The sequence below is a fragment of the Rhinoraja longicauda genome, chromosome 1 (genome assembly GCF_053455715.1).
Source record: "Rhinoraja longicauda isolate Sanriku21f chromosome 1, sRhiLon1.1, whole genome shotgun sequence".
Lineage (NCBI taxonomy): Eukaryota > Metazoa > Chordata > Chondrichthyes > Rajiformes > Arhynchobatidae > Rhinoraja > Rhinoraja longicauda.
Window position 1 is genome coordinate 63,655,576 of NC_135953.1, and position 13,682 is coordinate 63,669,257.

Genomic DNA, 13,682 nt, shown 5'->3' on the forward strand with positions numbered 1-13,682 from the left:
ATTCCCAAGCTGTGAGAGCAGGGTGGCATTCAGGTCTATCGCTGTAGAGATTGTCCATGAGGGTACTGATATTCCCTGTTCTGGACTTCACCTAAGGCACAATAATTGCCTGAATGGGGTTTCCATTAGGGTAGATGTTGCACATCAGCTATTACACTGGCTTCAAGCGGCTGTATGAGAATTAATACTTGGATGCAAAGATAACGCTGGGCCTACTCACTCACTCCTTGCCCTGGCTACCAGCTAGCTGCATACCAGTTGCTGACTTTGCCTGGAGGCCCACCATGCTCCTAACCCCTGGCCCATGTTTTCAAGTACCTGCAAAGACATGCAGCAGTAATAATTCTGAATATATGAAAATCGGTATGAATCAAAAGGTGGTAAGTATATGGAATGAGCTGTCAGAGGGAACGGTATAGGTGGGTACAATGACAATGTTTACAAGACATTTTTACAGGTACATGGACGCAAAAGGTTTAGAAGGATATGGCAAATGTGATTTGCTCAGATAGACGTCTTGGTCAGCATGGACGCGTTAGGCTGAAGGGCCTGCTTCTGTCCTGCATAACTCTGACTCTAAGATGAAAATGAATGTTTTTCCTTAAGCGTTACTTAATTTAACATTTTACTTTGTAATAAGACAGTTTTGATGTATGATTAATTCTTCATTTCAGATAAGCCCTTTACCTTGTCATGCGGCAAGGCCATATTCCTGTAAAAGACCTTGTGGGCAGCACTTGTCATGTGGAAATCACACCTGTGCAATAGAATGCCATGCAATCACTACAGCGGATGGAGATGATGAACAAAAGGTATTCAATTAGTGGAATTTTGAGCTCTTGAAAGAGGGTTCTAGTGTTTAATATTTATCCATATGGTGTTAAATTTACGGAAATTATTTCATAAAATCCATGTTATTTCATTCTTAGGTAATTTCTTCTGTTCACTACATCTCTTAAACATGCTCCTTTCTTTTCACTTTAACCAGAATTTACTACTACACCTTTGTGGTAAGCTTCTCAATGGCAAATATTGCTCCCAATTTAGATATTCTCTCTCTCTGATTTTATATCAATAACTAACGAATGGAAGCAGTCTTTGAACTCAGTGCTGCGAAATGCTATTGCCCATGTCTGATCCCGTTTAATTTTAATAAAGTAAAAGCTTGGTTATCCAGTACTTCATTAACTGGTAATCTTCAGAGGTGATATGAGCCAAGGACCAGGCACCTGCCTGACATCAGAGTGGAGACTGGGCTGAAATTGGAATAATGCCAAGAGAGCAAGTGGGCCATTTTGCCATGATGCATCTATATACTAAAACTCTCGCTTGTTTGTTTGTTTGTTTGTTCCTGAACTACAGCCAAAATGGTATACGACAGCATGACAGATTTAGGCCCACCTTACCGTCGTCTCTTTGGTGCTAATGGAAGAAGTTTCATTGAAATCGGTGTTATATTTTTAAAGTTATTCACATTTTAAAGTTTAAATCTATATCCTAGGGAGGGATGGAGGGGGGTGGAGGGAGGATAAGGGGGGGATGGAGAGGGGGGGGGTATTTAATAATTTTTTTAAAAATCCAGAATCTTTCTTACTAAGCTGATATTAAGCTGACCAATTCGCATTTATTAGATAGCTTTGAGGTGTTTTTTAAAAGTTAATACATTGGCCACTTTCCGGACCACCATTGCACCTCATAAATAGTTTTGTTCACCTCTTCATTATCTACGTTATACTGATATTTATGATTTTATTTTAATGATATGGTTTTATTTTAATTTATATTTTCTATAATCCTTAAGAAGATTAAATTAATTCTGTTAATCTGTAATCTTGTTGCAAATTATTCTTTCAACCTTGACTCCTTTAGCTTTTAGTGAATCTGCTGTGTAATTATGACAGTCCAATATTCTTGTGCTCCCAGATCACAAATTGGAAAGTTAATTAACTTATCATGGTAGGATTTGAATTTTTAGATTTAACTTGGCCATAATATCTGTGAAAAATGTTTTTACCAATTTAAAGCTTGTCTGTGTTTGTGCTGTTTTCCTTTTTGTTTTGAATCTTATACTCAACCAAGCCATGGTAATACTGATTTTTAGCCAAATCTTCTGTGGTGAACTGCTGACTTTTACCACAGTGCAAATGCCAGTCCTTCTACTTCTGTGCATATAGCATGGAAGTACAGAATGTGTTGGAGGTCAGCTGAAGAGTATCTGGTCTCTCAATCTGTCCACATCTATTCTCCTAATCGTATTGAGCTGAAGGACTGGATATGTTTTGTATCTGTCCCTTATTTTGAAATCATCCAGACCTAGCAAGACTCCATTCATTTGAAAAAGTGTGAAAGATTTGATTTCATCTCCTTTTTAATTGAAATTCAAATTATTAATTTACATAGGATAAAAGTGTACTTAAATTTATTGTTTTTAAGGCCTGACCACTTGAGTTGGGTCTGCAGATAGTGGCAGCCTTCAAGGCTCCATTGCCTTTGGCCACTTGTTGGCCCTAGACTGTTCCAGTCTTTGGAATTGCTTCAATACTTGCAATATGCTGATGTATGTAATAGCCTGGATCCTGCAGAGGTGAGCACAAGGCTTTGGCTTTTTCAAGCATGATCCAACTATTGTTCTTACACCAATATTACTGTTCAAGTTTATTTCTTCCACTGATCTCATTATTTACTCAGAACTAGATTTAGCAGTGATTCTCCCTTTGCAGGTAAATAAGTGCATCGATTGAAGATGTCATGCATATAATTTAAGAATTGCAAAGTATGTTTAATCATTCTTGTTTCAGTTGTATAATTGTATAACTAAAACATTCTTAAATAATCTTATTCCTGTTCTCTTGTATGTTTACAGACTGATTATGCCTCTTCCCACAATTAGTCTGCAAGCCCCATGATTATAACAATTCTTCCATTTATCTTTCATTTCGTTATGAACTTCTTTCCAATGCACATCAGTTTTCTTTATGTCATATATTCATTTATGTACAATACTGTCACTCCTACTTTGTGATATGTTTTACTAAATCTTTTTTTTTTTTTTAGGGACAATTCCTTCACTTTATTTCATGCGCACTTAATCTTTATTCTTATGAAGTCTTTTAAACATTCAGAGCTTTGATTTTACTAAACAGATTCCACAGATAAAACATTCAATATTTTTAACGGTATCTTGCAGATAATTAAATTAATGTATAAAATACATTTTTAAGAAGTGGAAAGATAAATTGACCACTTAAGTCTGTTGTGAAGGACGAATAATATTCAAGTTTCTCTTTTTGGGTTTATATATCAGTTCAGCCATTCTATTTGATCATTGCTGATACTGTGCCCCCATTTCAGGGAACCATAATGTTTGGGACACAGCAATGTCATGTAAATGAAAGTAATCATGTTTAGTATTTTGTTGCATATCCTTTGCATGCAATGACTCCTTGAAGTCTGTGATTCATGGACATCACCATTTGCTGGGTGTCTTCTCTGATGATGCTCTGCCAGGCCTGCATTGTAGCCATCTTTAGCTGATGCTTGTTTTGGAGGCTACACCCCTTCAGTTTTCTCTTCAGCATATAAAAGGTATGCTCAATTGGGTTCAGTTCGGGTGATTGACTTGGCTACTCACCATCTTTTAACTTTGTTGCTTTAGCAGTATGTCTGGGATCATTGTCTTGCTGTAGAATGAATGCGTTTTGAGGCATTTGTTTGAACTTGGGCAGATAGGATGTGTCTGTACACTTCAGAATTCATTATGCTACTACCATGAGCAGTTGTATCATCAATGAAGATGAGTGAGCTAGTACCTTTAGTAGCCATATATGCCCAGGCCAAAACATCCCCCCCCCCACTGTGGTTCACAGACGAGGTGATATGCTTTCGATCTTGGGCAGTTCCTTCTCTCCTCCATACTTTGCTCTTACCATCACTCTGATGGTTTGCATCTTCGTCTCATCTGTCCACAAGACCTTTTTCCAGAACCGTGGTTGCTCTTTTAAGTACTTCTTGGCAAACTGTAACCTGGCCATCCTATTTTTGCAGCTAACCAATGGTTTGCATCTTGCAGTATAGTCTCCTTATTTCTGTTCATGAAGTCTTCTGCGGACAGTGGTCATTGACAAATCCACACCTGCCTTCGGAAGAGTGTTTCTGATCTGTCGGACAGGTGTTTAGGGATTTTTCTTTATTATAGAGCGAATTCTTCTGTCATCAGCTGTGGATGTCTTTCTTGCCCTGCCAGTCCCTTTGCGATTAGTAAGCTCACCAGTGCTCTCTTCTTAATGATGTTCCAAACAGTTGATTTTGGTACGCCTAAGGTTTGGCAGATGTCTCTAATAGTTTTATTCTTGTTTCTCAATCTCATGATGGTTTCTTTGACTTTCATTGGCACAACTTTGATCCTCATATTGATAAGCAGCAATAAAAGTTTCGAAAGGTGATGGAAAGACTGGAGGAACGACTGGGTGCTGAAAGCTCTCATACCTGCATTAAGGAGGCAATTAAACACACCTGAGCAACAAACACCTGTGAAGCCATGTGTCCCAAACATTATGGTGCCCTGAAATGGGGAGACAATGTATAAACACAGCTGTAATTTCTACATGGTGAAACCAAAATGTGTAAAAAGGACATGTGATTTTTTTCTATTACAAATCTCAAATTGTACAGAGGCAAATTAATAAATGATGGGTCTTTGTTCCAAACAATATGGAGGGCACTGTATATTCGTGCTGTGTCTGACCTACAAAAAAACATCAAATTAAATTTAAATACTCATCCTGCCTTGGTCTCTTCTGACCTATGATCCACTCTCAACAGTTCTGGCCTACTGGGAAAGTCTTCACTGTTCTTCCTCTAGGCCTTTGGTCTAATAATGCAATTTTGTTGAGCCGTGAAAGGCTGTGAAGAGAGGGAGAATGAGACTTCCTCTCGTTTTAATTTTCCCTTTCTCTTCCAAAAGACAGAGAAATTGAATCTAGGGCTGTAGATATAATCTGTTTTATTAAAATAAAATGTCCAGAATTTAAAAATAGGTTTGAAATATAGGCAATTTTAAAAGTTTTTTGGGGATGGGTGAGGGGCAGGGCAAGGGGAAAGGGAAAGGAGAAAGAGAGATGTTACTGTCAGTGCTGCTGTGCCAGTAACCTGGCGTGATACAGCTGCTGTACAGGTATGTGGGAACCAGGAACCTAGTTCAACTCACTGTCCTCAGCTGATTTTGGTGTTGATGAATCACTACTTGGCTTGGTGTGGCGAGGCTGTTTGTGAGGGCTGGCGTTTGGCAGGCATAAGTGATGGGTGCGACGTGGTCATAGAGAAATCTCTAGCTGGATTCCATCACATCCAATATGAGGTGATGAGAGGCACAGTTGGATACATGGAGCATAGCCAGTTCCCCCATAAGGGTGCAGCCCTGAACCCTCACAGCCCCAGCAGAAGATGGAGATCCCCACCTAGCTTCCAGCACAGCAGCCTGCAGCGGTTGGGAGGGTAGGGGGTTCTCAGCAGAGCAGTGCACAGCCGAAGCAGATGGCATTTTTTTTTTAAGTACAGGAAAGTATGTGCAGGTTGGTGTTTAGATGAAGGAAAAGGGGTGCAATAATGAATCTGGTCCAAGGGAAAGCACCAGTGTAAAACAACAGAAGACACAATACTGATTAAGAGGGGTATGAATGTGTTACATTTTAATTAAATTTGTGAAGTTGCATCTTTGTTCTTAAGAGACGATGTATGTCTGATTATATTGGGGAGGTTTTATAGAAACAGGATTTTTTCACCCCTGTACTGTTTAGATTTGTGACATCTTGTCAATTTGCAAAGTGGTTTTCTACTTCCAGATCAAAATTACATTAAAAACTAATTTGGACCACATAATCCAAATAGTATTCCCAAATTTATCAGTTACATTATATCCAATGCATGTTAAGGATATAATGTGTTATAGCAGAACTACCTGTATTTCATAATCATTATGAGTACTTCCTTAACTAAATTATAGTGCTAAAATGTAGATGGCAAGTACATTTACTTGCATTGATTGGTGAATGTTACAATTTCTGCTTAAAATCAACTGCATCTCTGTAGCCATATGTGTCTAGTTAACATGGCCACAGTTGTAATGGAATAATGGTAAAATTACATTAATTTACTAATTTAATGAAATCTAAATATGTTTTTTTAGATTAAAATTAAATGAAAATTAAATTTAAAATTGATCTCAACCTGGTGTCATTTTACATTTGAAATTTTACATTTGGAGAAGAGATTTGGCCATAGAAATAATTGTTTTCCTCTCTTCAGGGGTGATAGCTTTGTGGAATTGGCAAACGATTATCATGCTGTTTAATAAGATCATCGACTCATTAGTGTAATGTAAAACTCTGCTGGAGTGTATGAACAAAACAGTCTTTGCAACTTTTTTTTGCTAGAAAGCAGCAGGATTATTGGAAGGCAAAGGATTAGTCCCTATTTGGAAACTGGATAGGAACTGTGAGCCCAGTCTCTTAGTCGAGAGGAGGGATATCGCTCTTCAAGTGTTTTAACTAGACATCCCAATGATTTTAATATGCTGGAATCTTTTCTTCTGCACTCTCCCACAAATAATTTTGAAGTTCTGACAAATCTATTACATCCTATCTGAACAAACTGATGCTTTCAATCCATTTAGTATTATTGATTACTACTTAATAAACTGATCACATTTTAGTTAAGTGAACTTCTGCACGTGCCTGTAATAAATTATAGTGAATTCATGAATGTCGCATTACACTTTTTTTTCTATTTTGAATAGGCTGGTAAAGAATGTCAGATGTGTGAAGAAGTATGTAGCAATCCTCGACCACCTGCTTGCATTCACCCGTGCACTCAGCCATGTCACGAAGGTGCATGTGCTCCATGTTCTCAGATGATCCGAACAAAATGTCATTGCAAGATGGCAACCCTTTATGTGGAATGCATGTATGTTGAAACTTAATTACTTATATTGTTCCTAGGAGAGAGAAATATTAGCTAAGTAAACTAGGCAATTCGGAATGCTTTTTTGCTTGGATGATGTTGATAAATCTAGATAGCAACCACTAGTCTTTCATGTCACCCCCACCTTTATCCCATTGTCCCTTGCCCTTCATCAAAAGTCTTTACTTTCTTAGGAATAATGACTGTATCGGTAGTTGTGGGTGTGATATTCTGATACTGATACTAATGGAAAGATGGTTTATCAGTGCACAACTCCCACCCCCCCCCCCCCCCCCCCCCCCCCCATCCTTAAATATAATTCCTGGTCTTCCTGATCTTTATCATCTGTCTTTTCCAAAATGGCATAATGGAACAACTACCTTAATTTCAACCACAACCTAGGATCTTTCCATCCAGATCCTACTCACTCAGACTCCTTGTTTCTTCACGTCACCTGTAAAACCTCATTGTTTGACTCCAACAGCCACACACTAACTTGTGGTCATTCACAAAACGGAGCAATTCTGCTCCCTTGTTTGATTTCCATCCTCTGGACGCCCAACCTCTTTAAATACATATTTTTCCTTGTCTTCTGTTTATTATAGTCAAATATAAGCAGTTTTTATTTGGATTACAAATTATATTATGTGCCATCGAAATTCCTTACTTTGAATTACGTGCTAATTCAAATTCAGAAATGGCCGAAAAGCAAATTCATGATAATCCATTGTCTTTTCCCAGTTTTGCTGTCTCTAAACTGAAAAAAGAAAACATCTCATCCTTATTACCCTTGTTGTATTTGCTTTTCATTTCTTCAATCCCATTACTTTAATCATCTACCCACAGCGATTTTCTTTCAATCACCTCTCTACCACTTTCAATTCCTTTGCTTTTGGCCATCTGCACATTCCACATATCATGTCTTGCACTCTCAGTAGTATCATTGCCATTCCATGCAAATTTAAAGCTGTGTTCCATTTATCCCATTTCAGCAACCACAGCCCCTTTCCCAGTTTTCCTGTTGTCTTTGAGCTATTTTTTCTGCTTCTATAATGGCCAACTGGTGTAAATAACAACATAAATAATCATGTCCCACATAGCAAGTTCCTCACTGTTGACATCCTGGAGAATAACCATTGGCAAAGTTTAATTGTGATAGCCATCTAAGTCCTTGGCAAGGTGAAAAGAGGCACAGCTGAGGACTCTGGTGAATACTTATCTCAAATGCTGCGAAATCGATAGAAAATAATGGCTTGACTGTTTATTTGTGCTGCAAACTATATTCTTTGGATCTTTTATTTTAACTAATGTATTTTGGAAAGAATTGCAATTGCTGTTATTATAAAATTTGCACGATATATTCATGACATCGATATGTTAAAAAAAATTAAGAACACATTGCTAAGCTAAGAAACCTTAAAAATGGGGCATAAAACAAATTTAGAATAAGTCCAGGAGTGTGATTTCTGCCTACCTTTGTGGTAATTATGTCGAAGGGCATGAAGTGAACAATGAATGTTTATTTAAGGAGCTGCTTTTGGGAAAAGTTTTGATTAATATTCTGGAAGGACACACATGCATGACCCTCGCACCTATTGCCTTGTGAACTAATCTTGTTGAAGGCTATTGTTATACTATATTTTTCTGTCAACATCAAATATGTTATTTCTTATTTTAGAAAAATGACTACAGCTGATGCTAAAACAAAAATTAGCCTTAATTCCTGCAAAAATCAATGTCCTAAGCAGGTATGTTCAAACAAAGTCCTTTTGAAGTGGACAAAGAGTTTGTCTGTTAAGAAATTCAGCTCTGTTACCAGATACCATGTATTAATAATTACTTTTATGTTTGACTTTTTTTTTTTTTAAGCATGCTGTCTGTCTAATCACGTAATATAACAGCCTTACAGCTGTCAAAGGGGAGATTTTTAGCTATCATTCACTCAGATGTAAAGAGCCATATACTAACTATGATGCAAAGTCTTTAATTTTCCTCAATTTAATGGGTTACATTGGTGTTTCATTCCCTTGCCAACCCCTTCACCAGTTCATTTTCTGAGAAGGCAGAAAGTGTGAGTGGAAATACTCATCAGAACAGTCTTATATTTAAGTGAGAATATGAAATTGGCTCTCTACTCTTCACATGTGATTTATTTTGCAGTTGTTCTGATGTCTAATAGCACAGTTACCTTCTTGTTACTTTAATTGGATGATATTGAATCTTGATAAATGGCAATAACGTGAAAATGTACTTATTAGTTCTAATATGAAGTACAAAGATAAGGATATTCTTGGAACTAATACAATTAAAATTCTAACATTAAAAGACTTTAACGCTTAATAGGATTATATTAACATTTCAGAAAATCTGCATTATATTGAGGTTAATATTAAGAAGCTAAAATTAGATTGCAATGGTAAATTTGAAAAATGCTTGTGTAATTATCTGCTGAATTGTGCAATGTCTGTTTAACATGCTGTGAGGCTCCACTCAGCCTCATTTCCCTGGCAATTCATTTTAACACTTTCTGGTCAGGGTGTTCTGCCCCTTCAGTCTGTTGTAAAGATAGTGCCGTACTTTGAGCGATTGGTCAATTGTCCCAAGGAAGAAGCAGTAATTTATTTTAATTGACTAGTGTCACATCCATCTGGGAGCAGCATTTTCTTTTGGGTCAGAGCCCACCCTCTGAAATGCTGCCTGTGATAATTACCACCAATCTCCCAGATCAATGACCTGTTTGTTGTCCTGACGCATCCCAAACTCAATGCCTTGGCAAATTGACAGATTTGTCGGATTTCCGTGTGGACAACAATAATACAATTTGCAGACTTTTGTAGGACCTTCTGTTTTGTCGGGGAATTCCAAATATTAGTCTTCATTTTATTCCGTTACTGTGAAATCTTTAAGTTGAACATTTTCTTATTGACTGCAGATCACACCATTATGATGCCCCATGGTACTTACCATAAATGCTCGTTGCAAGTATATGTGGATAATAGGGGAAACCATTCCATTGTTTCATAAAGGACAGTATCATGGGACGTTTAACACATTAGACTGTGCAGTTTTTAACCCTGGAATTGCTAATGTGGGTGTCCAGAAGCTGGGATCTGCTCCGAATCTCAACAGTTGTATACTGACATGGTAAAAGAAACAAATGGCTTTGACTATCTTGGAAATACTGACTTGTGGCAGCCATTGGATTGGTTGAGTCAGTCTATTTCAATGTCTGAGCAGCAGCGAGAGATTTCAAAAGGTTTCTGTTGCATTGGTTGAGTCATCACTTTTGGCTAATTGAGGAGTAAATAAAAAGTAGGCAAGATGTAGTGGAGTGGTTGTGTTGGGAGAGTGACTGTGTGATGGTGAAGTGCTGTGTGCAGGGTAAGTGTGAGCTTGTTAGCTCAAGACTTTTAAGGACTTTGTGAGGATAAGTTAGAGGCTTTGGCTCATGAGGCTCAGGTGTGAAGGCTGACGGAGAGAGAGATGGGAGGTAAAGTTACAATGTGTTGTTTTTTGTGAATGATTGTTGTGCTTTTGACCCTCTTGGTTTAGTGCACTCGTGGGTGGTAGACTGGTGCAATGTCCCTCCTGCAGGATGTGGGGTCTGGGGAACTGCTGGTGTCCCTGATGATTACACCTGTGGGAATTATATCCTGGTACAGCTCCTTACACACTGCATTGGGGAAATGGAGCTGCAGCTGGACTACCTCAGTATCATCCGGGAGAATGAGAGCTTCATAGATAGTTGTAGTAAGGCGGTGATGCCTAAGGTACAGGAAGAAAGTAAGTGGGTAACCATGAGCAAAGGGAGTAGACAGAGAGTGCAAGTGACCCAAGTGGCTATTCCCCTTCAAAACATGTATACCCTTTGGATATTGTTGAAGGCAATGACCTGTCAGGTATGAGCAGTAGTCGCAGTCAGGTTTGTGGCACTGAGCCTGGCTCTGAGGCACAGTGGGGAAGGGCAATGTCGGGCAGAGCCATACTGGAAGGAAAGTCGGTAGTTACGGCAACAGAGAGGAGAGTCTGTGACAGGGATGAGATTCCTGCAAAATGAATATAACCAAAACGGGAATGGGGTCCTCAGAAACCAAAGCCGTCATCTCTGTTGGAGATGGGCATGGTCTTCAGTGAGTATTTCTCCGGTTTTAACCATGGAGAAAGACATGAAAACTGGGGAACTTGAGACAGTTAATGAAGATATCTTGAGGACTTATTGTATTACGGTCGAGGAGGTGCTGTACGTTATAAGGTGTATGAATGTAGATAAATCTCATGGGCCTGATCAGATATATCTGAGGACATAGTGGGAGTGGGAAGTTACTGAAGAAATTGCAAACGCCCTGGCTGAGATGTATGAATCATCATTATACACAGGTGAGATGTCGGAAGACTGGAGGGTGGCTAATGTTGAACCTCTTTAAGAGGGGCTGCAAGGAAAAGCTTGGGAACTCTAGACTACAGAGCCTAACATTGTAGATAACGTTCTGCATGACGGGCTGCTCCGGAAGCTAAGATCACATGGCATCCAGGGAAAGCTTGCCGACCGGATAGAGAATTGGCTTGGAGAAGTTGGATAGTGAAGATGGTTTTCAAAAATTGCAGCAGGATCTTGATCAGTTGGGCAAGTAGGCTGAAAAATGGGTAGTGGAGTTTAATGCAGGTGTTGCATTTTGGGAAGTCACACCAGAGCATCACCTTCACAGTGGCAGAACCCTGGGGAGTGTTGTAGAACAGAGGGATCTGGGAGTGAAGGTACGAACTTCCTTCAAAGTGGCGTCACAGGTAAATAGGGTTGTCAAGAAGGCTTTCTGTACCTTGGCCTTCATCGGTCAGGATATTGAGAATTGAAATTGTGATGTTATGTTACAGTTGTACAAGACGTTGGTGAGGCTGTATTTGGGGTATTGTGTCCAGTTTTGGTCACCCTGCTATTGGGAAGGTATTGTTAAGCTGGAAAGCGTGTAAAGAAGATTTACAAGGATGTTGCCAGGACTCGAGGAACTGAGCTAATGGAGAGGTGGGATAGGCCAGGACTTTATTCCTTGGAGCGCAGGAAATTAAGGGGTGATCCTGTAGAGGTGTATTAAGATCGTGAAGGGAATAGACAGGATAAATGCAGAGTTTATTTACCCAGAGTAGGGGAATCAAGAACCAGAGGACATAAGTTTAAGATGAAAGGGGAACGATTTGATAGGAACCTGATATACAACCTTTCCACACATGTGGTAGGTATATGGAATGAGCTGCACCAGGGGGTAGTTGAGGCAGGTACTATAACAACATTTTGGACAGCCCCCAATGGAGAGGAAAGGTTTAGAGGAATACTAGAGCAAGTGGACCCATTGGACCCAAACCTTTCCTGTATTGTTGCAGCACCCTCTCCTCCCCCCTCTCCCGCTCCCCCCTCTCCCGTGGACCTGTACTGAGTATTGGCAGATTTCGCCTTTTGCACAGTAGCTACTCACACAGTATGTGGAATCATGATGTTGGGTCTTGCCCTCTCTTCCCCACTTTTGTAGTGCCTCGAAATTTCTGTTCTTTATCCTGAGGGATGAAATGCCTCTGCAAAAGTGGGCGAGTAAGGAAGTTGGTTAGCAGCCAGATAACTCTTACAATGCATTCCTACTGCTTTGAGCTTCTGAGACCTTTTAACCATGATTGACTTCCCTCCCCTTGCTTCCAGTTGCTAGGTCCTGTGCTGTATTTGGCTTTGCTAGATAATTTGAACCTGGAAATGAACAGGTGGTGTGCACTTTATGGGACTGGAAAATCAGTTAGATGGTGTTTTAACTTTTACCATTTGATGCGGAAGCCAAGTGTGGGAACTAAATGAAAATGCATTTGTGATCAGACAAGCATTCCACATGCATTTTCCAGGGGAAAAATCTTAACTTTTATTTATTTAAATCAGGATCCTTTGCTGCTAAATCACTTGGATGAGCAGTTGTTCCTGAGGTGTTTGAGCAAAAATATGTTTCCACTCTTTCCTGGATACTGAAATGGATATCAAAGTTTACCACTGGCAAACAATGTGACTATGATAAAGCTATCCTCCATGTTTTACTTGTCCTTTCATCAGGCTTAATATCTTTATATTGCCTCTACACTGGCTCATCTAGAAGGGACTACAATCGGTTATCAACTTAGCTATCCAGTTTGTTCCATATATGTACCGTCCAGTACCCTGTATAAATATATCCATGGCCAGTTCCCTGTCTACACAATGCCATTCAGTATCATCTGAAAATGTAGTTGCTGACTTTCAGAAAAGACTGTTTCCACATGTGATGCCCTGTTCTATTTTATCATAACCATGCGTGATCCCTCTTAGATTAAATTGTTGGAATGCTTGCCTAATTACAAAAGTCGATGAGCAGAAATGTGTTTCAATTAAGTATTACCTAAATGAAAGCCATAATTCTTTGTTTCTAGCGCTCAATTTACTCACCCCCAATTCTACCCCTCTGAGAATTTGTTCAAATTAAACTGTTTGTCACCTTGGTGCCATATTTGAACCCAACTTGAATTTGGATCCCATCAAGGGCACCTAGATCTGCCTCAATGTTCTCACGACCTCCATCCTTGCATTATGTCAACTGGTGTCAAAACTCATCCATGCCCCATCACCTCCAGACTTTATTCAAAAATACAAATGGCCAGCTTGCCCAGCCGAGATCTTGCTAATGGAGGTCAATGAGTCGAGCAAGGTTTTGACCGAAACG

General features: G+C 39.3%; 1 protein-coding gene across 1 annotated transcript in view; it reads left to right on the forward strand.

The window, feature by feature from the left end:
- Positions 1-13,682, forward strand: part of nfxl1 (nuclear transcription factor, X-box binding-like 1) — a 98,464-nt gene that overhangs the window by 68,987 nt on the left and 15,795 nt on the right. The window contains exons 16-18 of the mRNA XM_078410602.1: positions 675-812; positions 6,794-6,960; positions 8,636-8,705. Of these exons, the coding sequence (XP_078266728.1) occupies positions 675-812; positions 6,794-6,960; positions 8,636-8,705 (375 nt within the window). The remainder of the gene's footprint in view (positions 1-674; positions 813-6,793; positions 6,961-8,635; positions 8,706-13,682) is intronic.